This window comes from Ricinus communis, chromosome 6 (assembly GCF_019578655.1).
Source record: "Ricinus communis isolate WT05 ecotype wild-type chromosome 6, ASM1957865v1, whole genome shotgun sequence".
Lineage (NCBI taxonomy): Eukaryota > Viridiplantae > Streptophyta > Magnoliopsida > Malpighiales > Euphorbiaceae > Ricinus > Ricinus communis.
This window is the reverse complement of record NC_063261.1, coordinates 6162279-6186509: the sequence shown is the minus strand read 5'-3', so window position 1 is coordinate 6186509 and position 24231 is coordinate 6162279. Positions and strand designations below refer to the sequence as shown.

The 24231-nt window shown below is 35.5% G+C and overlaps 1 protein-coding gene across 6 annotated transcripts; it reads left to right on the top strand.

Annotated features, from left to right (window-relative positions):
• Positions 1–15483: 15483 nt before the first annotated feature.
• On the top strand, positions 15484–23245 carry LOC8282529 (protein FAR1-RELATED SEQUENCE 3). 6 transcript variants are annotated; one of them, XR_007216325.1, is made up of 7 exons: positions 15484–15733; positions 16187–18467; positions 18596–18685; positions 19002–19151; positions 21985–22100; positions 22619–22736; positions 22824–23245. XR_007216325.1 is itself a non-coding variant. In XM_015723080.3 (6 exons), exons 2-5 carry the CDS (start codon positions 16236–16238, stop codon positions 22093–22095), a joined length of 2583 nt encoding a protein of 860 aa, XP_015578566.1. In that variant the 5' UTR covers positions 15484–15733; positions 16187–16235; the 3' UTR covers positions 22096–22100; positions 22824–23245. The 6 variants fall into 6 exon arrangements, 5 of the variants coding, with proteins under 5 accessions (XP_015578566.1, XP_015578563.1, XP_015578564.1 ...); XM_015723080.3 differs by lacking the exon at positions 22619–22736; XM_015723077.2 differs by having other exon boundaries at positions 22619–23245.
• The last annotated feature ends 986 nt before the right edge of the window (positions 23246–24231 follow it).

Genomic DNA, 24231 nt, shown 5'->3' with positions numbered 1-24231 from the left:
TGAATTCTTGTGTATTTTGATAATGAACATGATTAGCTAAATTGATTAAATCCATTGGGATTTCTTTACTATATTGGCTTAGTATTATATTGTTGGATTGTGTTGGATTAGTTTTGTATTTTTTCTTGCTTTCAGTATTAATAAGATAATGCATTACTCATGAGACGTTGTGAATTGTGTGTTTAGATAGCTTTGTGTAATTGAGAAGTCCATTTGGCAATTGGAATTTTGAATAGCAAGAACTGGTTAATAATCGCTTAGAGATAAGGATAATTAACTAGCCGGATTAAGAATTAACAAAGCTTAATAGAGGCGGATTAAAGCTTAATGCTAATTTAAGAATCAATCGTTAGGAAGAGATTCCAACTTTAGGTTATTAGATTTAGGAATTCGATTATCGAGAGAGAGAAACCGAACTTGGTTAAGAATTCGTCCACGGGTAGCATAATTAGACTCACCAATCCTTTATCTTTTGTTTGATTGCCAACTAGTTTAGATTCCCTTTGGGTTTGTCTTCTTGCCTTAGTTATTTCGTTTATCAATCACTCTTGCATCTCCCTTAGGATTTAGCTTGTAGCTATTAATTACTTTAGAAATTATTTATCGCTAATTTTAGGTTAATATAACAAAGAACAAAGGAGTAACTCTAGGCTTTCACTTTCCTGAGGAATACGACCTTGATACTCGCCATTAGTGCTAGACTGCATCGATAGGTACACTGCCTTAGATTGTAGCTAACACGAGTAGCACACATCACACCCCATAAATTTTTTTATCAATTTAGCCCAAATTGATTCTAAAAAAGTAATTTTAAGTCTAATTATTCTCAACCTTCACACAGGTTCGACCCTCTTTAATATTTCGTGACTCGAGAAAGGCAATAATTTTCATCTTCGAGTTTTCTGTAATTTTTTTGATATCTAGATTTGGAAAATGGGTGTTGACAACCAAGTAGAGGAATAAGGCTGGGTTAATGAAGAATAAGCCTTTTGAAAATGACCAAGTTCATATAACGATCCGAAATGTTCTTCCAGGATAGGTTAAGAGGCTAAAAATATTGAACCTGAAAACCTTCATGGATTTATATGATGATGGTCTTCAAGTCGAAGAAATCGAGAACGACAAAAGAAAGATTGCAAGAATAGGTGGGAGGCTGAATTACAAGGCTGGAAGGAGCAGAACTTTAGATGTGAATGTTTCCCAACAGCCGAGGAATTCTCTAACTTCAAGTAGCTTCTTTCCAAGATCTCTAAAAGGCTACTACATAATGGTTTGCTCCAACCAACTATCCTCATTAACCCAACAAACCTTAATACACTTGGTTACAAACCTAATACCTATTGTAAATTCCACCAAGCACTCGGACACCACACAAACAACTATATCCGTCTCAAACACGAATTTTAAAACCTTATCGATGTCGAAAAGCTGACCAACCCAACACCAACTCAAACCCCTTACGTAACTATAATAATACAACACCCCCGAACCAATTATCCATTATCTCCCCTGATTTCATTAAAGAAGAGGTCATGAATTTCGTTCAAGATATACCCTTACCTGAAATAGAACCAAAACTAGAGCAAAGAAGCCTATAAAGAACCTTCACTGAACTAGGGGCACCATTATCTGTAGAGTTCTAAAACCTAGAGCAGGAAACTCAAGCCCCTATCGCCAAGAAGCAGTCCTAACCCTGACAATGGCCAATATTGTGAGTATCATCAGGCTTTCGAGTATGTAACAGGTCAGTGTAATCGTTTCAAGCATGAAATTCAAGACCTGATAGATTGTGGGGAATGGGAAATGGAACAACCTTCTTAAGACAAGTATGAGGACCTATTAGGGCAGCCTTCATGTAAGTTTGACTTCAAGGTCTGTTATTCAAGGCCCCTTCAGCTGATACTCAAATTGAGGACAATGTGCCGAGTGGTTGGGGATTAAATGACGATGATCAAGTAATTGGTGACTCTTGCCTTCGAAAGGTGTAGAAGGAGGATGAGAAAAAGTTTGTGGTTGCTATAGACATCTGATATAGTTCCATGGATGAGTTTGAAGTCCAAGGCAATGGGGCAAAGATTATATGGGCGGATAATGATTTCGACAGCAAAGCCAAGCTGGTGGGAAATGGTAAGAGCAAGGAGGCACAAGAGTTGAAGCAGGTTCTGAAAACACTAGAAGAAGAGGACAAGATGCTGTTAGAAGAGCTGAGAAAGAACAAGAAGACGACTGACATCTAGGAGCTGTTGATGCACTCACAAGACCACATAAAGGCTTTGATTCAGGCCTTATTCAGTATCATTATAAGCACAACAGCTACCCCCGAGGAAATGATTAAAACAGTAACTGATAAGATCACCGAGATGACCACTTTCTCGGATGAAGACTTACTACTAGAGGGAAAGGACCATAATAAGACTTTTACATAACGGTTGAAGTGAAGGAAAAGAGGACCCCATGTATGTTGGTAGATGATGGGTTAGCCATCAATGTCTATCCCTCTCGCATACTCCCTAAATTGGGGATGATTGTGAAAGATCTGAAGCCATCGGACATGGTTATAAGAGCTTATAGTGGGACCAAGAGAGACATGGAAGGAACATTTTCTACACTAGTAAAATCGACCCTATTGGATCCTGGGTCAAACTCACTATCCTGGATACCCTAATAACCTTTGCCTTATTAATGGGTAGGCCATGGTTTCATGCCCTAGGAGGAGTCTCTTCCACCATGCACTAGAAGGTCAAGTTCCCTCGTGAGGGTGAGATAATCACCATCAATGCTGAAGGTGGTAAGGTCGTCTCGACTATCCAAGAAGCGCTAAGGAGATTGAGGCCCCAATTGGATTTCAAGTTATTGTCCGCTACCAAGACTACATAGATCCTAAAGTAGCAAATATGTTAAAAAAATGGAAGTCATTCCTGGAGTGGGACTAGTAAAGAATCGGCAGGTAATTGTGGAGCTGCTAGACTACAAGGGATAAAAATCCCGACACGGCCTAAGGTATAGGGAGGATGAAGATGAGGGCAGACCAAAGGGTAAGACTCTCAAAGATGCTTTTATCTAAGAGTACAAGCCCTACTCTGGGGAGCCCGAACATATTATGGTAGTTGGGAATGATGAGCAAGGATTTGAAATTTTTAAGAATTCGATCATCAATAGGATGGTAGAGCTGAGCCCTAAGGACGTCCGAAAGAAGGTTGCAGCCAAGGTTGAGAAGCTAAAGCTGGAGAGTTCATCTGCCCATAGAAGAATCTGAACCCATATGAGTTAGCTACTCTAATAGAGGAGAATATCATTGATGTATTCTATGATGATGTAATAATGTCTAATCTTTATGGGATAATGTTTCTTTTGCTTCCAAGATCAATGATATAAACTCTGATTTTGCTTACTTGTGTAATGTCTTTCTTGATGGTAGTGTGCATTTTAATAATCACGACATGTTCATGTTTGATATAAATTTCATTCAAATTGGTTCATTTAATCTAGGCACAGATGAAAATCCAAAGCACATTTTAATCTCTCATGATATAACTCCTGAGGAAAGGAGAGAATTTGAGAAAATAATTGAAAAAATAAAATTAATATTTGCTTGGTCCTATAATGGCATGCCAGGGTAAAATAAAAAAATAGCAGAGCACCATATACCGACCTATCCATTCATCAAGCTTATTAAACAGAAGATGAGAAGACTAAGGCCGCTAAGTAGGTAAAGGCCAATTTTCCACGACACAGTCGACTATCTTGAGTGGTTGGCGAATGTTGTCCCAGTCATAAAGAAAGATGGTACGGTGAGGATGTATGTAGATTATTGAGACCTAAATAAGGTGTGCCCTAAGAATGATTTTCCTCTTTCTCACATAGATGTGATAGTTGATAATGCAGCCTCAGGCACAATGTATTCCTCCACCGATGGATTCTCTAGGTACAATCAGATCATGATGGTAGTCATAGACAAGATGAAGACGACATTCATCACCAAATGGGAAATGTAATATTACAAGGTTATGCCTTTTGGACTAGACAATGTGGGGGCAACCTATCAAAGAGCAACCACTACCTTGTTTATGATATGATGCACAATGAGGTGGAAGTGGAGGTGTATGTAGATGATATGATGGTAAAGTCTGAAACAAGGGAGGGACAATTCCAAGCTCTTGATAGGTATTTAGGACGAGTGGAAAGGTATAACCTAAGACTTAATCCAAAGAAGAGTGTATTTGGAATGACATCAAGGAAGCTGCTAGGGCATATAGTGAGTCAGCAGGGTATAGAGATCGATCCATACAAAGTAAAGACTATTTAGGAGATGCCAATGCCAAAGACATAGAAAGAGGTCAAAGGGTTTCTAGGATGTCTGTAGTACATCAATATATTCATCTCCAAGCTCATAATGGTTTGTGATCCTATCCTCATGCTTTTGATGAAACACCAACCAGTTATATTAGATGAGAATTGTTAGAAAGCCTTTGGTAAAATTATATAGTATATAATGAAGCTGCCTAAGAATGGTGAGTCGTTGATTCTTTATTTGGCCTTATAGAAGGAAGCTTTAAGAGCAATGGTGGCGCAGTCTGGGCCCAACGATGTAGAACATATGCGGTCTATTATCTGAATAAGAAATTAATGCCCTATAAGTCAAAGTATAATCTCATAGAGAAGACGTGTTTGGCTATGATATGGACTACGAGGAAATTAAGACATTATCTCTAGTCTTATAAGGTCTAGGAAAATTCAAAGATAGACCCGCTAAGGTATTTTTTTTGAAGCATTGTCTCTTCAAGATAGCTGGTAAGATGGTTAGTACTCCTAACAGAATTTGACATCAAATACATCACAAAGAAAGTGGTTAAGGGAAGAGTTGTAGCGGAATTCTTAGTTCAGAGTGCAATCGAAGGAGATGACTCTTGGGACTTGGATTTTCTTGATGAAATATGGGGGCAATTGAAATCCAAAAATGGAAGATGTAATTCAATGAAGCAATGAATGTAAGACGTGCAGGGTTAGGAGTAGTTCTGATCATGCTTGAGGAAGAAATGGTACTAATGGCCAAATGATTGGACTTAAGGTAACAAATAACATGGTGGGGTATGAAGCGTGTTTATATGGATTAGAAGTTGCTATGGTAGCAGGAGCAAAGTAGCTGATGGTCTATAGGGACTCTATATTGGTAATTTAGCATGCCATTAAAGAATGAGAGGTAAAAGAGGAGAGATTGGAACCATATGTCAGCTATCTTAGGACTTTGGTTTGTAACTTGTCCAAATATTCATTCACGGACTTGCCTTCAAATGAGAACCAGATGGCAGATGCCTTGGCCACCCTTTCATCCATGTGGGACAATCCCACGGCTTCCAATGAAGCCATTGGTAATTATAAATTGAGTGTGCCTTACTATCATAAAGATCGGGTAATAAAAGTCTAGATGAGACTAGAGGAGAAGCCTTGGTTTACATTCTGAAAATATTTAAAGAAGATAAAGAATACCCAGAAGAAGCAACTGCAAGGATAAATACGCACTACGCATTTAAGCGAGAAACTACATCAGCCATGATGGGGTGTTCTACAAAAGGATGGCTTCAAGTGTCCAACTCAGGTGTATGACTAAGAAAGAGGCACAAGTAGCAATGGAAGAGATACACAAAGGGTATGTGGGCCTCACATGAATGGACTAGCTTTAATTAGAAAGATTATGCATCAAGGCTATCATTAGTTAATAATAGAGAAAGATTATATAGCTTTAGTAAGAAAATGCCATGAGTGTCAGCTGCACAACGACCTGAGCCACTTACCTCTGACTAAACTTCATAATCTAACATCTTTATGGCCTTTTGCGGCTTGGAGAATTGATATCATTGGAGAGATAAAGACTCCTCCAAATGGTCATAGGTTCATAGTCATAGCGATCGACTACTTCTCTAAATGGATTGAGGCCGACTTATTCACTACTGTGGGGGCAAGGCACATGGTTAGATTTATAAAGAGGAATCTGATCTATAGGCATGGGATCTCGCACCATGTTGTAATGGATAATGGCGTGCAGTTCATGGGTGAAACAACAGACCTGCTACCGGAACATATGATTGAACACCATAGACCTTCTCCGTATAGACCTCAAGCGAATAGAGCGGTAGAAGTGGCCAACAAGAATTTGAAGAAAATACTCCCAAAGATGGCATGGAATAACAATGATTGGTCATTTTAGTTACCCTTTGCACTTTGGGAAATACCGAACGATTGAGCGAACGTCAACAATACAGACTCTATACTCTATGGTTTATGGAACCGAAGCGGTCTTACTAGTTGAGTTAGAACTGAAAGCTTTAAAAGTTGCGTTGGAGGCTGAAATAACTGAATACCAATGGGCCGAGTAGAGATATCAGTAGTTGGCTCTATTCGATGAAAAGAGGATGAAAGCCCTATACCACATGCAGTTGTATCATAAGCGGATAGCTAAAGCGTTCAATAAGAAAGTAAAGCCGGAAAGAATCAGAGCTGCTGACTTTGTGTTGAAACACATAAGATCTACTATGTTCGATCTAAGAGGGAAGTTCGGGCCAATTAGAAAGGCCTGTATTTGATAAAGAAAATCCTAGCTAAGGGCGCCGCTAAGATTTCAGATTTGAAAGAGAGTGAATTCTCCGAGCTTATCAACCTGGATCGTCTCAAGAAATATTTTGTATAAAAAATAAAATAAAATAAATAAAATAGAAAAAAGGGTTACTGATCAGAAAATCTAAAAAGGCTGTTAAGGCAAAAATTAAGACAAATAAGAGAGGAAATATTCAGCTAGAAACTCCTAATGGACTAGTTGATAACAAGAGTTGTATCATGAGAAATCAAAATGTACCTATTTGGGCCTTTACTAAATGAATAAATTGTTTAGAATTTTTATCAAACATATATATGTTTATTTATTACTCTATACACTACTAAAAGAAAAGGCAAAACTAACAAAGAAAAATAAATGAGAGCTGAAAAGAAGCATTTTTCAGTTTCTTCTTTTAGCATCTGCATCTGCATTTTTAGATTCAGCAGTTAGGTCTTGAGTCCTTTTGTATGTTGCAAATCCAGATGCAGTGGTAGTCTAAAGTTGAACCCAAGCTTTGAAGTTGTCATCTATGGTCAAGTCGCCTTTAGCATCGAGATTGCATTCTATAGTACGAAGGGGCCAGAGCCTCTCAGTCTTGTCAAAAAATCTTACCTCATAAAGAAATCTTCGAATTCATGAGGGAATTCTAGGATCAACTGCTTTTGCCCATAATGGCGACAGAATCTTGAAGGCGTGTAGAAAGTGGATGTGCGTAAGCTAGGTAAGGGTATAGAGCTGCCATACTCTAGGAGCGTGACATGTTTGATTCTCCACCAAGGGCAGATCCAATGAATAAGTGTGTCTAGAATGCCTCTCATCTAGGAAACGCAGCCCTCATGACCTAGAAAAGTAACAATACAGTGAACTTGCACATGTTTCGGCTCAAACTTATCAATATCCTTTGGAATGGTTAGTATTTGAAGCTTCTCACGCAATCTGCAAAAAGAAAAAGAGAAAATTAAAGAAAAGAAAATGAAAGGAGATTTGGTTGCATAATTGGAGGAGAATGAGGCTACCACCAAATCGTTAATGGATTTTGTATATTTCTAACCCAATAATAGTTTCAACCAAGATAACTGGAATTAGATCAGCTTTGAACTTCTGCGAAGCTAGTCGTTCAGTGTTCTTATGGAGGAACCAAACTAGAAAGAAAATAGAAAAGGCCTTAAAAAAAGAGCGAGAGAGTGATGAGCAACCTACTTGATCAATGATGTTAACAATTCTGAAAGAAGAGAGCTGGAATTTCCCAAGCTTAATCTATTCACCACCAGTTAAGGTTTTAAGAAGAGTTTCAAGGGCTTGGTACTTCTCTGAGTCATGATTTTTTGATCTAAAGGCATGAAATGTGTATAGGGAAGTGTAAGGGGGTGTGCGAGTATTTAAAGACCAAAAATTGATGTTCGAATCGAGCTCTACAACTGTAGAGCCGATCGGTTGTCTAATGTCATTAACTGAATTTTTTTGGATTTTTATTAGATTTTTTGGACATTTTTCAAGCTCTGATCACTTACACAACCTATATGCATAATATTCAATGATGAAACAAATACCAGACGCAGGTTAAAGATCAAAATGTGAAGTTTTATCTATTAAAAAGAGTTGTGTTATACAAAGTAATAAAAGTAAAATACAGGGAGAGCAACTAAAGTCAGAAGTCATCAAGGCTCTCTCCCAACTTCTCAATCCCCTTATTAGAGTCTACATCCATGCTCTAGGTCCGAAGAGTGGACAACTGAAGAGTCATAATCTCAATTCAATGCTGGTAAGCCTCAATATGACACTAACGGTCATCCACTTGCCCTGTAAGCTCTCGTGATCTCTCTATAATAGAAAGAAACCTAAAGGAGTTAGTTATTACATTTCATAACATACATGCACATATTCATACATATTTATTTATTTTCTATTATTTTTTACTTACCCTCTAGTCCTCGTTGATGACAAAGAACTGTCTCCTTGCAACCGCAGCAAGCTAGTGTACGTGCTCAAACTGATCTCTTTGAATCTGTATAAATACATATATTACTAATAAGTAAAGAATGTGTAAAATACTAAAAGACGTAACTCACACATGTGCAACCGGTCGGGGTAAACTCTAAAGGGAGGCTCGACTCTAAAGCCAACTGATGATCGATGGTGCCTGATGGAGTCTAATAAGACACCGAGGGGTTCAGAAAAAATGGGGTGCTTCTTAGAACCACATGGGATGTTTTTGTAGGTGGAGACTCAAATGTAGTGACTGTCAACGAGCTCGTGATATAAGTGGGCCTAGGGCGGTGAGCGGACTGCTCCTCCAATGCTGAAGCTCGAGGTGCAGGATGTGAAAACTAAGACTGGAAAATGAAGGTCAAACAACAACATAGAATGTAATTCAATAAAGTAACTAGAGCAAAAAAATACATGGGCGATGCTCTTGCAGTCAAAGGGAACAGACCCTAACAGCTATAGTATAAAAAAGGAGTAGTCTGTCCTCTAAAACTGGATGGTGAAGTCCTCAAGGTCATCGTACCTCTTTAATCTCTTCATCAGCTCTACATCGATGAGGTCGGTAATCCAAAACTTTGATAGAGGATGAGACAAAGGCACTTGATGCCTACTGGGCCCTCTCTCTCATCCATATATCCTCTCCCTCAAATACCACACCCTATAGGCAAGATCAACTAAAAGAACCTTCTTCTACTCTAGATCAGCATCGGACATCATATAGGGTTCCCAATAGTGGTGCTCCCGAGCTAGTAACCCCAAATCTGCAAAATTCAAAGGTAAGTAACTGAACTTTTAAAATAAAAGTATAACTAATAAATATTTTTTTCTTAGTTGGTTCTGGGATATGGAATTGATCCACATGCCGTGCACGTGGACCTGCGCTCACTTTAGCGAGACGCTCCTGCTCGAATCCCACTGGCTTAAGTAAGAGAAGGCTTGAGATATGCTAATAGGCTGGGAGCATACTAGGAGACCGATCTTTAAAGCCCATACCTACAATCAAGATAAGTCAGCAAATGGTATGTAACTATGAATAAAAGTGAAGAATCAAATTGGCAACCAAAACTTACTTGCATGGAATGGTAGAAGCCGCAAAGTCTCTTCTCCCCCAAACGGTAGTATCCATCTACCAGTATAGGTAGGTGACCATAACAAACCCCCACTTAAAGGAGGAAACCTAGTCCAAGTCCCACAGCGGAGCTAGGAAATGGAGGTTTAGAAAATTCCTTAGATTGTTGAATTGAGTGTTCCCGAAAAGGTAAACCAAGAAGGTTGGAGCCATCTAATCCACCTTCCAAGTGGTCCAAGGCATGAATCCTCTATAGTAAAGGAGGATACTCTGGTAGGCCAAGCATCGCATGTTCTTGCACATCGACAAGAACCTCAACAGATTAATAATAAACTAGTTCTAGACCTCGGACCGCTGGTCATGCATGGCGTCATCAAATAGTACAGGTGTACTAGTAAAGTCGATGCTAGTGACAACAGTAAAAAATAGAGGAGACAATGCCAGATCCCCTACTGGCGTATGGAAAGTGTGGGTGGTGTCCATCCACCTTTCAAGTAGTGCATAGATTGAGTTGTAGCCAATCCTTCCAGTAATAGACGGTAACATAGCAATGAACCGGCAAAACCGGATGTCACCAATCCAAGCCTAGACGGAGCTCAGCAGCTCATCAAATCACTCTCTCATACCATAGAAATTTCCAATAAAGTGGATCGACATAATATCACTTTAAAAATGCAAAATAGGTATAAGAAACACATCACACACATACCGAGGCATAAAACCATTCTTAAGTATTTTAGTTAAAAAATGCATAAAACATTGAATTTCGGCCTGCACATGCCTGATCGTGCTGTGTAGAGCCGATAAGCTCAACATAGTGCCAATCAGCTCTATAGGCTAGGGCATAAAATAAAATTTATTTTTTATGGTTTTTTAGGTATATTAAAATGTATCTAGTGGTCAAGTGATAGGAAATGATATATAGCAAAGGAAAATAGCTCATCGACGGTTGAGAATGCCTTGTATATGCTCAATTTTGCCAAAATGGGGATTTCATCCCTTTTAACCAACCTTAGGTCGTTCTGGCCCGAAATAGGTGGTAAAAACTCCCAATTGGCTGTGATTGGAGTACGTCCAGCAAATCTCAATGAAGAGCTGGATATTTTGGGTTCGATTTCGTGAAATTTGGCTAGAAATGTCGAAGAAATCAAAGAAAGAGCAACAAGGAAATTCATAGAAAATAGGAAGAATGGATATAAATGGATAAGAGAATGACTTGAAATATATATAAGCCCTCAGGAAGGCAAATTATCAGTGCAATCCTTAGAAGACACTCGTCATCTCAATTACATCCTAAAGTGGAATATATCAACCTGAAATCAAAATCAGACCTTAGAAGTGGGAAATTAATCCAGCAGGCGAACTTGTCAAAGTTAAAGCAGGCGAAGTCCTTAAAATTAAAATAAGCTAGGTGAAATCCTCAAAATCAAAGTAGGCGAAGTCTTAAAAATCAAATAAGGCGTAGTCCTCAAATCCAGCAAATGTTGTTCTCAAATTCAATCACATGTGGTCCTTTAATCAAGCGGACGAGGTCCCAAGTCAAAAATTTATGCATCAGCTCAGGCTTATAAAGTGTGGTTTCTATAATTCAAAAACTACATCGTTTTGTCGTATACTTGATATTATGATTTGTCTTAATTTATTTAATCACATGTGTGCATATAAATTTCAAGAAATCGGAGGCAGTTGTTAGCATCCATTTTTCGGATCTAGATATTAAAGAAATTACGAAAAACTCGATGATAAAAGTTACTCTCTTTCTTGAGTCTCAAAAGAATGAGGATGGGCGAATTCCATTTAGGATTGTGAGTAATTGAGTCAAAATTGCTTTTTCTAAAATCAATTTGGACTTAATTGACAGGAAAAATTCAGTTTGTGGGGTAAAGTAGATGGTTTCAAGGGTTCAGAGACTAAATTGCAAGATTTTTGAGAAGTTTTTGGTCTTTGAGCCAATTGGCTCTGTGTACAGCCGAATCGACTGTACCTAGAGCCAATTGGCCTTTAACCCAATTTTTGATGTTGATTTGTGTTAATTTTCAATTTAAAACGCCAAAAATACCTTCTAGAAGATATTATCAATAAATATTTGAATTTAAATAGATTTTATTTTTTAATAGTGATTGAACTAAACTATTGATAAATTAAAATATTTTAATTAATTATTAGTATTTGTCTGATATATCTAAAGTTCTAAAAAATATACTATTGTAAATACATCATTAAGTTCTAGGTCGAAAAAAAAGCCTCAATAAGTCTAACCAAGTTTCAACTACATTCATTAATTGTAGAAAGTTTCAGGTAGTCAAGAAAGAAAACCCAGTTAAGAAAGAACCCTACTTTAGGAAACTATTTAGAATGCTAGTAATCTTTTTTTACCTAACAAGCATTTAATCAAACCTTAGAAAAGGTTGGATTCATATCCAATATTTGATTCCACCTCCTTGTCATCTCTAGAGACTCGAGGATCTGCATAATACAATGATAACTTGAGGGTTTTAAAAGTCTGTATCATCAGCATAATTATTTTTTCTTTTTGTCTCTTTCCATTGTTTTAGAAACATGATTTAGGATTTTTACTAATGTCAACATGATTTAGGGTATTCTAGTGTGTTTTTACTATGATTGTGTATGCTTTTCTTTAAAATTTGATAATGTCATCTTGTTGGGTTTTAAAATATGATAATATATCTTCATTAGGATTTTGAATATTTGATGATTTGAAAGATTAGGGTTAGATGTTAGATTAATTTGTTAATAAAATTATGTATTTAGTTTTGATTTTAGGTTTGCATGATTAAGTTTAGAATCTACCATGATTAAGTTTTTGTCTTTTGTTAGTTTTCAATTTTTACATGATTTTATTTTATTTTATTTTATTGAATTTTATGCTTTTATCTGGTTCAAGTACATGTATTAATCAATTTTTTTCTTCTATGCATGTCAAAATCAGTTTATGAACGAGGGAAATTGAGAAAACAAGCAAAATACTAGCAATTTAGCCTTAGAGCCAATTAACTTAACATTAAGCCGGTAGGCTCTATCCCTCATGACAATCAGCTCTGCATCTATTCTGCCCTAATTTCAAATTTTTTTTATATTTTTGGCAATTCTTATATACTGTAATTTAGTTTATTAGCTTTTTTTTTTAATTCTTTTAGTTGTAGGAAGATTGTAATAACTAGATTTAATTTTTGTTGTACTTTATTATGCTTTATTTTGGATGTATACTAAAAAATTGCTATCTAATTGTGTAATTAAAACTAGACATATAGACATTAGATCTTAAAATTGGACTTGACGTGAAAAAGTATATTCCATTAAGTTAATAAGATGGTAATTGAGCTTCAATTAAAATCCATATAGACTTAGTGGGTTTTGCCATATTTTAATTAACCAAATAGGGCTCACTTAGAATAAGGTCACCATATTGGGCTTTATGTAAAAAGTAGTCCATTTAGGTTAAAAGCCTTGCAATAAAAGTATAATTTATAATTGGGCCAGACTAAGATGGGCTTTTATATATAATTGAATAGCTAACTAGGTTAACCATTTAAATTGGCTTGGGCTTAAATAAAAATGAGCTAGACTTAGGCGAACCTCACATGTTGTAATGGATGCTTGTAGAAATATAACTGTTGCATTTATAGAGAATAACATGTTAAATAATAAAGTTAAGGATACACAAATAAGGAAGTTGGCTTTGGAATCCATCTATGGATGGGCAAAACTTCCTTATAGAGTCAGGAAACATCACTCATTAGTAAAAGTGTCTCGGAGAATTACCCGGGTGGCGACTCACATCTTTGTGCTAATCTCTGTCACTAGTTAGCGTGTTCCCGATTAGTTTGAAAATCTCTATAGTGCCATAGTCGCTAGAGACACTTGGGTGCACGTCCGAAACTATCGCCCACAACGGCTTAAGCAAAAATTAAAGTATAAGAGAAGAAAAGATTTGGTTGTTATCTACATAAGATTGTGGGAAATGCAACTATTATTACACAAGTTTCAGTACGACCAAGACAAAATGATTTACTTCTTGCATGCTTAAGTTATCTATAGATTTATGCTTCTTATCGTCACTGTGATTCTCAAATCTTTGATATGAATCAATTACAACATCGATGTTTTCTTCTCTGAACCATCAGACTCCATGCCTTGTGACCAAGGATAGATAGCTTGGAAAAAGGAGAAGACATAGGAAAGTCTTTATATTTGGATGCGAAAGGATGTTAGCTTGAAAATTGATGGCTTTTGAAAGAGTAGGAGGTGGAGTTGATAAAAAGAAGAAAATAAAAAAGACACATTCCAAAGAAGAGAAGAAAAAAGAAGAAGAAAAGAAGACGCGACTTATATGCAAGGATAACAAGTGCATAACATAAATGGACTCCTCTTAGGATGAAAGGCAGAATAATTTTAGAGAACTTATAGACACTCTACCTTTCTTTACATACTTTAGAAAAATCTACAGTGTATTCTTAAGTCTGTATATTTATTTTCTTTGTATTGATAACAAGTTGTTGTTTCTTAATACACCAAGAAGAGAAGGTTGAATTGGTGTGTGGAAGGTTAATGAAAAATTGAAAATTTATGCAAAGAAGAGAAGGAAAGAGGAAAAGAATAGACACTCACTATCAGTGATTCTTTTGCGGGTGCAAGATCAAATCCAAGAGTTCTCAAGCTCACACTCAAACTTTTCCCTAAGAGTTTTCCCAAGCTCACTCCCAAACTTAGTGTTTAGACTCACACCAAACCTTACAAGAGTTTTTCTTCCTAGGCTAACTCTCAAACCCTTACCCAAGTGTTTAAGGCTAACATCCAATCTTTTATAAGTGTTTTATGGCTCACACTTAAACCTACACAAAGAGAATTTAATGTAAAAATAGTTTGGGCACTTAGAAATAGTTTGGGCACTTAGAAAATTGAACAACCATTGTCTAAGTCTTTAGGAGGGGTATTTACACATATACCAACCTCTTAGAGACGTTACAAATAGCCTACACTTCATTAAATGTAATGAAAAAGTAATGTGGCAAAAGTAACTTTCTGCCAGAGAAGCGCTCCCGCGCTTTCTGAATATAGCTGTTAGGGCTCTTTTGCAGTTTCAGCAAAGCTATTTGATTTTCTCTAAGACCTTGTGTCCAATGCTTAAACCACTTTAACACTATATAAAAGAGACTTAAAATATGAAATTAGTACATCTCAATTTTATTGTCAAGATCAAAATCAAGGATTCCCAAAGTCATGAAAGGACTTAGATTAACACAAGTGAATCATTAGTTATGTAAGTATATTTTTAATAAATAAAGTGTGCTAAGTTTTCATATCTTTTTTATATATTTCTTATTTAAATTATCTGTTTAAATTAATTTGATAATTTTCATTTATTTACTTTTAGTTTTATATTTTCTTTTAATTAAGAATTTAAATTTTTTACAAAGTTTTTGTTTTTGGGAATAAAATTTATTACTATATTGATTATTATAAATATCTATATTAACGCATATATACTGAATATTGCGATTTGTATTAAATTAGTCATTTAAATTAATTATAATTTTATTGTTAAAATAAATCTTAATTAAAAATTATTATATTAAATCATTTAAATTAAACAGTAAACTCAAAACTAATAAGTTAAAATAGTAAACTTTAAGTAAACATTAAATATAGTAAACTTTAATTATATATATGTGTGCTTTACACGCGCGTAAACTGCAGAAATTCAATTAGCATTACGAAATCCATCGTGAAATTGAAAGAAAGGGGGCTGAAACAGTAAAATTAAACATTATAAAGGACCACAAAGGAAAAATGCTAAGAAAGAAAACGGGTTTGTTACTTTCACTGTTCAGGGATTGGGGCTCCTCCAACTATTCTGCACCCAAATTTCACTCTTTCTTTCCAAATTCGAAGGAGTTGTTATATATTATAAATAATTATGATAAATTCTCTTTAAAAGAAAGAAAATGAAAAACAAAAACCGAATTCAAGGAGGATATCAGTATCAACAGAGAAACAGGGGATAATGGGTATTTATGGCTTTATTTATTCAGCTTAATTGGCTTCTTCACAAGTTGTTTGTTAAGGTCAGTTTCATCTTCTTTTCTTGTTCATGCTACTAGATTGGGGCTTTCTTTTCATTAACATTCAGGTTTCTTATTATTCATTGCTGAAATAGTGAAGTCTGCTTTCAAGAGTTAGTGAATTCTTTGACATTTGACATGGTCGAAAGAATTTCGTTTCTGTGACTCTAATATTTTCCTCTCTAGGAATCCTTAAGAAATTCAAGAAATAATGCGTCTTCTATTTACTTACCATATTTTATTTGATGGGAGTTATATCGTATTTGCTTCTTAGAATAAAGAAATGATAGTTGTTTTCTAGCACTAATAGCGTATTTAGATATATACATGCAGCCAATATTCTTATCTGTAAGCATTTTAATATAGGCTACTTTGAGTAATTATTATAGTGAGAATAGATATCAATTGTAGGCTTTTGTTTCGTCCTTATGTGCTTGCATTAACGATGAAGAATAGGCTATAGCCTGCTGGAGTAAACACAACCAATCCACTTCATACTACGTTTATGGATGCTGAAGTGGAAGGTGTTGAAGGGAAAAAGACCGATGATCATAATGCAACAGCTATTATTGATTCTAATAAACCTGAGAAACAAAATGTAAATGAAGATTCTGCTGACATGATGATTAGAAATCAGGATGATGATGGTAGTGTTTTACCACATTTGGGTATGGAGTTTGAATCGGAGGATATTGCGAAGGCATTCTATGATGCATATGCCAGGCGTATGGGATTTAGCACTCATGTTGGTCAGTTTACCCGTGCTAAGCCTGATGGACCAATTGTAAGTTGGGACTTTGCATGTTCTAGAGAGGTACTTAAAAGGAGGAATTTTGAGAGCTGCAATGCAATGCTTAGGATAGAGAGAAAAGATTCTGACAATTGGGTTGTGAGAAAATTTATAGAGGACCATAACCATTCTATGGTTATTCCTAGCAAGGTTCATTACCTTCGGCCTCGCAGACATTTTGCTGGTTCTACAAAGTTTGTGGCTGAAGCACCAGATGCTACTAGTGATGTTTATGTTTCTGATGATGGAAATTATGTGTCTTATGAATCCAATCTTGCCAGGAATGCTTCTCCTTTAGAACCTAAACGCCCAGTTAGGAAGGTTAGACATGCACCTATGAGTTATGTGAGTCCTCCTAGCAGAAAGAAAACCCTTGGAAGTGATGCACAAAATCTCCTGAACTATTTTCAGAAAATGCAGGCTAAGAACGCGGGCTTCTACTATGCAATACAACTTGATGATGATAACCGCATGACTAATGTCTTCTGGGCTGATGCAAGATCAAGGATGGCGTATAATCACTTTGGTGATGCAGTTATTTTTGACACAATGTATAGACCAAATCACTATCAGGTCCCATTTGCTCCTTTCACAGGGGTGAATCATCATGGTCAAATGGTATTATTTGGCTGTGCATTGCTTCTAGATGAATCTGAATCTTCCTTTACTTGGCTATTTAAAACATGGCTATCTGCAATGAATGACAGACCTCCTGTTTCTCTCACCACTGACCAAGATAGAGCCATACAAATGGCAGTTGCTCAGGTGCTTCCAGATACTCGCCATTGCATCTGCAAGTGGCACATCTTGAGAGAAGGCCAAGAAAGGCTGTCTCATATTTACCTTGCTCATCCGTCTTTCTATGGAGAACTATATAGCTGCATTAACTTTTCTGAGACAATTGAGGATTTTGAATCATCATGGGTTGCGCTTCTGGATAAATTTAATCTCCAGAAGAATGAGTGGCTTCAGGCTGTGTATAATGCTCGTAAACAGTGGGCACCGGTTTATTTTCGTGGCACTTTCTTTGCTGCACTTTCTTCAAACCAAGGGGTTAGCTCTTTTTTTGATGGGTATGTGAATCAACAGACCACAATACCTATGTTCTTTAAGCAGTATGAAAGAGCTCTTGAGCATTCTCTAGAAAAGGAAATAGAAGCAGATTATGATACAATTTGCACGAATCTGGTGCTTAAGACACCATCACCAATGGAACAACAGGCTGCAAACCTGTACACTAAGAAAGTGTTTGCAAAGTTTCAGGAAGAGCTAGTTGAAACTTTTGTATATACAGCAAATAACATTGAGGGCGATGGGGTTGTGAGTAAGTTTAGGGTTGCTAAGTATGAACATGATGACAAAGCATACATAGTGACTTTGAATGTTTCTGAGATGAAAGCGAGTTGTAGTTGTCAGATGTTTGAATATTGTGGCATTCTGTGTCGACATATATTAACTGTCTTCACTGTGACAAATGTTCTAACCCTTCCATCGCATTATCTATTGAAGAGATGGACAAGGAATGCCAAATCTTGGGTTAGATTAGAGGAACAAGTTGCCAATCTGCAAGGTTTTGAAGCTCTGACCTCTCGCTTTAACAATCTGTGCCTGGAAGCCATTAAATATGCTGAGGAAGGAGCAGTTGCTGTTGAGACCTATAATGTGGCAATTAGTGCTTTAAGCGAGGGTGTAAAAAAGATTGCATCTATGAAGAAAAATGTTGCTAAATTTGCTCCTCCTATCTCCCAGGGAAGTGAAAATAGTTTGGAAGACAGTAGCAAGAAATCCACCTTTTCAGTTCCTGAAATGGTCCCATCATTGTGGCACTGGCAAGATGCACCGCATCGGTTTAATCTTAATGATGTGGGAGTACCTGCTGCTGATTTGAACCAGCCCAGCATTTCTCCTGTTTCTATCCACCGTGATGGTGGACCTTCTGATAACACGGTATGGATACCAATTATTATTATTTATTTTTTTACCATTTAGTTTTGCTTGTTATGATGTGTCATTGGTGCACATTTTGTGTAGCAAGCATCAGAAGGTTTGGTGCTCATTACAGTTGAATGGTGCAGGTGGTTCTCACTTATTTTAAGTCCATGACATGGGTTATAGAAAATAAGACTTCAACACCAGCCGAAAAAGTAGCTGTCATCAACTTGAAGGTATTCATGTCTTTCCTTTTTATGAGCTGATAATTCTTTGAAAGTATACTGTTTTCAAGCTGCAGCTATAATTAGTTGTTACAAAACTTGACATCTTTAGAAAGAGATTAGTGATGTCTCCATAAAACTTGTATGACATTATTAGTATTCTCACTGACACTTATAATGCTGTTTAGCTCATTCTGCTTCTCTTTACTTCTTTCATATGTAAATAGATTTACTGTCAGTGTCAGTAAAATGTTCCTTTTACTATTCTTCAGTTGTTACATTCTGCATGTGTGCTTTCTTATGTTAATTTCTATTATTGCTGTTGTAGCTGCAAGATTATGGAAAGAATCCATCAGGGGAAACAGATGTCCAGTTTAGGCTAACAAGGATCACACTAGAGCCTATGTTAAAATCCATGGCTTATATCAGTCAGCAGCTTACAGCACCAGCCAATCGAGTTGCTGTCATTAATTTAAAGGTACAGAAACTAAGAATTTTTTATCTTCTTTCTGCTGTTGTCAGCAATGACATTGTGGGGAGTTTCCTTCTGTAGATTCCATTTCTTGATTTATTTCAGCTGCCATATCCTTTTCTCCCTCAAACATTTGTAATTTGCTATAGTTAAGAATATTATTAGACCTGATCTATAAATCACCTAACTGGTTAAGTATAAGCTGAAAGGTTTTTCACTTTAATGGTGTTTGATGCTTAAATGTACAACTGTTGAGAAGTTGCACCAGTGCCTTAAGTTTTAAACAAGAATTGAAAGTCAGTTTGCTTTAAATTTTGGGTGCCTAATACTCAGTTATGACTTTAGTGTTATTGTCATTTAAATAATGAATCTTATGACATATTGATTCAGAAAATAACAGGCCAATGAGAGATAAGAAGCATTAATATTAGAAGTTAAACCTTTGTCAAGAAAACGAACTTCAATGGAACTCAGAATTCAATCCATATCGGACTCTCCACCAGTTGCATATTACTCTCTTTTGAACCTCATTCTGATTAATACTCGGTGTATTTTCCTTGTCTTCTTCTGTGTCAGTGGCTCAATCTCCTTTGCTTTCCCTATGATCTCATTGGTATTCTTTAGTAGAATAGTCTTCTCAAGTCAGCCTTATTCATTCCTATCATCTTCAACTTCACTTCATGCCATGTTTTTGTGGTTTATAATCATAGTCCATAGATACTGAAAAATCTATGTTGTTCTGCACAGTGCGGATTCTTGTGCGAAGAGATTGAAGTTAGTGGTATTGCATAAATCATGGGCCACTATCATCATCGATCACCCCTAACTCATTCATGGTGAATGAAATGAATATCTAGAAGCACCCATCATGTAGCTAAGATTTGTTTTCTAGCTAAACTGACATTTTGTACTAAGTGATACTGAAAATATGCAAGAAAACCATTTCGTATACCTATAGTGCTGACTTTTATACACATCTATAAGAGGGAAAAAGTTAAATTTAGCACTTCAGTGATGTTGGTTGCAACATGTGATGGAGGAAACAAAACTGATAAAACTTGATTAAATTCTTTCAATTGTGACTTCTCCTTCATTTCTGTCCACAAGTTTATTTTCTTGGCATTGAGTTTCCATCATATTGAAGAATAACTTTTTTGCAGTCTGTTGAAGCTTCAAATGCTTAGCATATTTATATAGGTTGTACTTAAGAGTAATTCCAATTATACTTTTCTGATTCCGAATGGAACCACTAGATAATTATTCTACAGGGCGTCTTCTTAATGCGATAGTACTTGCCTCATATGTATCAAATTGTTGATGTAAAAAATATGGCATGCTAAAAGGATAAATTATTAAGTACTAGATTATATACTAATATTAACTACTTTACTCCATTCTAAATCCTTTTGAGAATTGACATTAGTGCATCCAGCAAACTTTACCAAAGTTCTCAGCATTTTAGTCCCTGAGCTGTATGTGGTTTACTAAGTCATTTGAACAATTCATCCAAGCATGTCCTACATTTAGCAACCTTGGTATGTTTATCACTTGGCATGGCATGCTATTTGGAAGGTAATACTCACTTTAACATGTGATACCTCTTGAAGAATTAATGGGCTTTTAATGTCTTTTGCTTCTCTGTCAATTTACGAAATCTGTGTTTAGCTCTCCTGGAATATTTTATCGAAGACTAGTGATGGATCTTTTTAGTCTTTTAGTTTGTTATCTATTTATTCACTTTCAACTCATCTTTTACAAATATTTCTATGGATAGTCAATATTAAGTCATTATGCTTATATTGAAATTGAATGGGCCTTTTCTTTTCTCTTTAATTAATATTTCTCTGCCTTGAAATGCTTGATTTATTTCCCTATTACATTTTCTTTTCTTCAGTTCTGTCGATTGGCACTGCTCATCAGATTTATTCTTTTGCAAGCATTACATCCTGAGTACACATTTTTGGACTTATGTTTTACCATTATAAACCATCTATACCTGCTTGTGTAACACAAATTTTAAAGTTTTCTTCTCTAATTTCTTATAGATATTCAAAACTAAATTCCCGCTGCTTCAACATGCTGTAATGATGCTTAGATATGGCTAGACACATTTAGGATGCTGATATGCGATGGACAATGACCTTGTCAAGAACAGGGAGATTATGCAGTTTTTAATTTAGAGATGCAAGCCATTCATGATGCATTTTAAATTATGTATAAGATTTTGTGAGCCTAGGACATTTTAACTATTTCCATGAACAAAACAGTCTTTTTCCAAATTGAATTTTGCTCATCAAAATTGGAAACTTGTTTTGATTGATGTGATATTTCAAATGAAAGAGCAATATCACATGTTACTCACAGAAAAAAATAGTCTTTATTTCAGTACTGAAAATCACTTGGAGAAATCCATTTAGGTGTTTTTTTTTTTTTTCCGTCTTTACATTATCAGAGAAATGAACTCCCGTTTTCTTTCGGCAAACAAATTGGAATTGAAATGAAATAATGTGCATATGCTGCCCTTAGGAGGGTAGGCATTCCCATTCCTAGCCCTCATCCAATTATAAATCAATTAGAACAGATTTGTTAATTGATAAGAGAGTTGTTGGCTTGAGATTTCAATCCCTGGACTTCAATGCTTCCAAGCACTAAGGATCTATGTTTTTTCCTATTAAATATTTTGCTGCTTGGGCTGTGCTGTGCTGACTTTGCTGTGAGCCTATGTTAATAACTATCCTTTATCTACGAGATTGGAAAGGCTAGGCCGTTTTATAAGCCGGGCCCGGTTTATAAAGTGATAGTAGTAATAACATAAAATTTATTTGCTTGTACTTCTTAGCTCCAAGACACCAAAACAACAACTGGAGAAACAGAAGTGAAATTCCAGGTTTCTAGAGATATGCTGGCTTCCATGTTGAGATCAATGGCTTTTATCCGTGAGCAATTATGACAGCTGTAAGCTTACTATTCCAGAAACCATCATGTAGATTATTAGATGTCAATATTAAAATTATTAGTTGAATCTTAATGCTTTTGGAGTAGTTTGTATTAGTTTGATTTAGCTGCTTTCTGGATCATAGGAGACAGGTGGATTATAGCTCTATGGTGTTTACTGAAAGATGGATACATTCTGATATTCTGTAGCATAAAGAACTTCCACTACTAAAATCACAAAATGTTATATGAATATCTAATGGCATGAGCTCGGCAGCTGCAAAGCTGATGTTTTGTTTTAAAGTGGGGTATTTCTGTTGAGCTATTTGCCAAGAAGTTGAGGTTGATATACTGCCTTTACATATACTGATAAGCTTATATGATGAATGTACTTAAGAAGGTTGTTCATCGGGTTTAAGCCGTGGGATATCTCCATGATGTAACAGTTACTTCCGATACGGAAAAGGAAATTGATTAAGCATGCTTATTCACATTATCTGATTGATCCACCTTTCTTATTATTTCTTTTTTCCTTTTAGTACTGGAGAACGGATTTTACATTTGGTGGGGACTTGAACCTTGGTGGTCACTCGTAGAGTAGCCTCGCCTTTATCAGTAGGCTGAGGCACCAGTTGATTGATCTACTCTTTAGTGCATGTAATGAATGTAGTTAACTATGTTCACATAATGTTCCAAGGTAAAGTAATTTATTGCTAACGTGCATGTTCTGCAATAATGTTTTAGGTTTTTCTGCTGAGCATTTCATTCTAATGATGAATCATGTAAGAAAGAGATATAGTGTCAAAATTTCTTTTGGCAAGTTGAGCTCGAGGCAGCTCCACATACATCAGAAAGCTGGCGGCACTAGAGGCACAAAACGCATGTTCCTCTCAGTTCGCCATTGTGTATCATATGAATGTTACATTAACATAATTTGGCCATATATACCAAACATAATTTTACTTAGTTATGGTATTTCTATTGTATTGACCAAACATGGTTTAGCGAAGATTAGGTATGCTTATTCTTTATCTCTAACTTCTAGATAGAGCATAATTTCCTTGTAACGAAGTACTGGAAAGTGTATTTGTACATGCAAGTTATGAACACACATTTTACTAAATTAGCATTGAATATATTTTATATTCTGTATTTGAACTTCGGAAGATCTATCTTCACTTGTCTGACTTCTGGCCTTTGGTGGGGGGTGATGCTTGATCGTATTTTCAACATAGAGAATGCCTCTTCTTATACTTATAGAAAGAAAGAATTTCCTCTTCAAGAGTTAAATGTTCACACACAATAATTGGTTCAAACACAATATTAAAATCACTTCAATGTCTTCTCATTACTTATTTCTCTTTTATTTTTTCTCTCCATTTTTTAGCTTTTTGGAGCTTTTATTTGGTTCCTCCTTTTTTAAAAAAGAGAAAAAAAGCTCTGTTCATATTTAAAAAAAAATATAATTTCTATAATATAAAATATTTTAAAAAATATAAAAAATAAAATACATTATTTAAATTTAATAGATTCTTTATATTATAATTTTTATCTTACTTTTTTTTTCTACAAGTATTAATAATTTTAATTTTTTTTATTTTTTTAACTTTTATTGATAAAAAAATAAAAATTATAAATATCTATTAACTAAGTGTATAAAAAGTTGTATATTTATTAAATATAAAATAGAGAGTGAAGTTTAGAAAGTAAAAATAATTATTTATTTTATATTTAAAAATAAAAATATATTAAAAAATTATTTTATTATATAATTTTTAAAATACAAAATTTGATATATATGAATAATGCTTTAGAAATGCTTTAACATTTCTTTTAAAGGGACTAGCTAGGTATATCTTTTCTCAAAATTTAAATTCTTGTGGATATACGAGATTTTGGTATTGGAGCTACTATTATAGATCTTTTTTGCCCAATTAATTAGATTTTATTATTCATATAATGTTGAGTTTATATTTACGATAATAAAAGAATCAAAAGAGCTAATTAGGAAGCTAGCAACACAGTAGATTTTTATGGCCAAAGGTATAAAATGGACCCTAAACTATACCTCATGTTATCATATTGGCACTCGATGTTTTTTTTGTTCCCAATTGGAATTTTTTGTTTTAAAAATAGCACGAATAAACCCTTC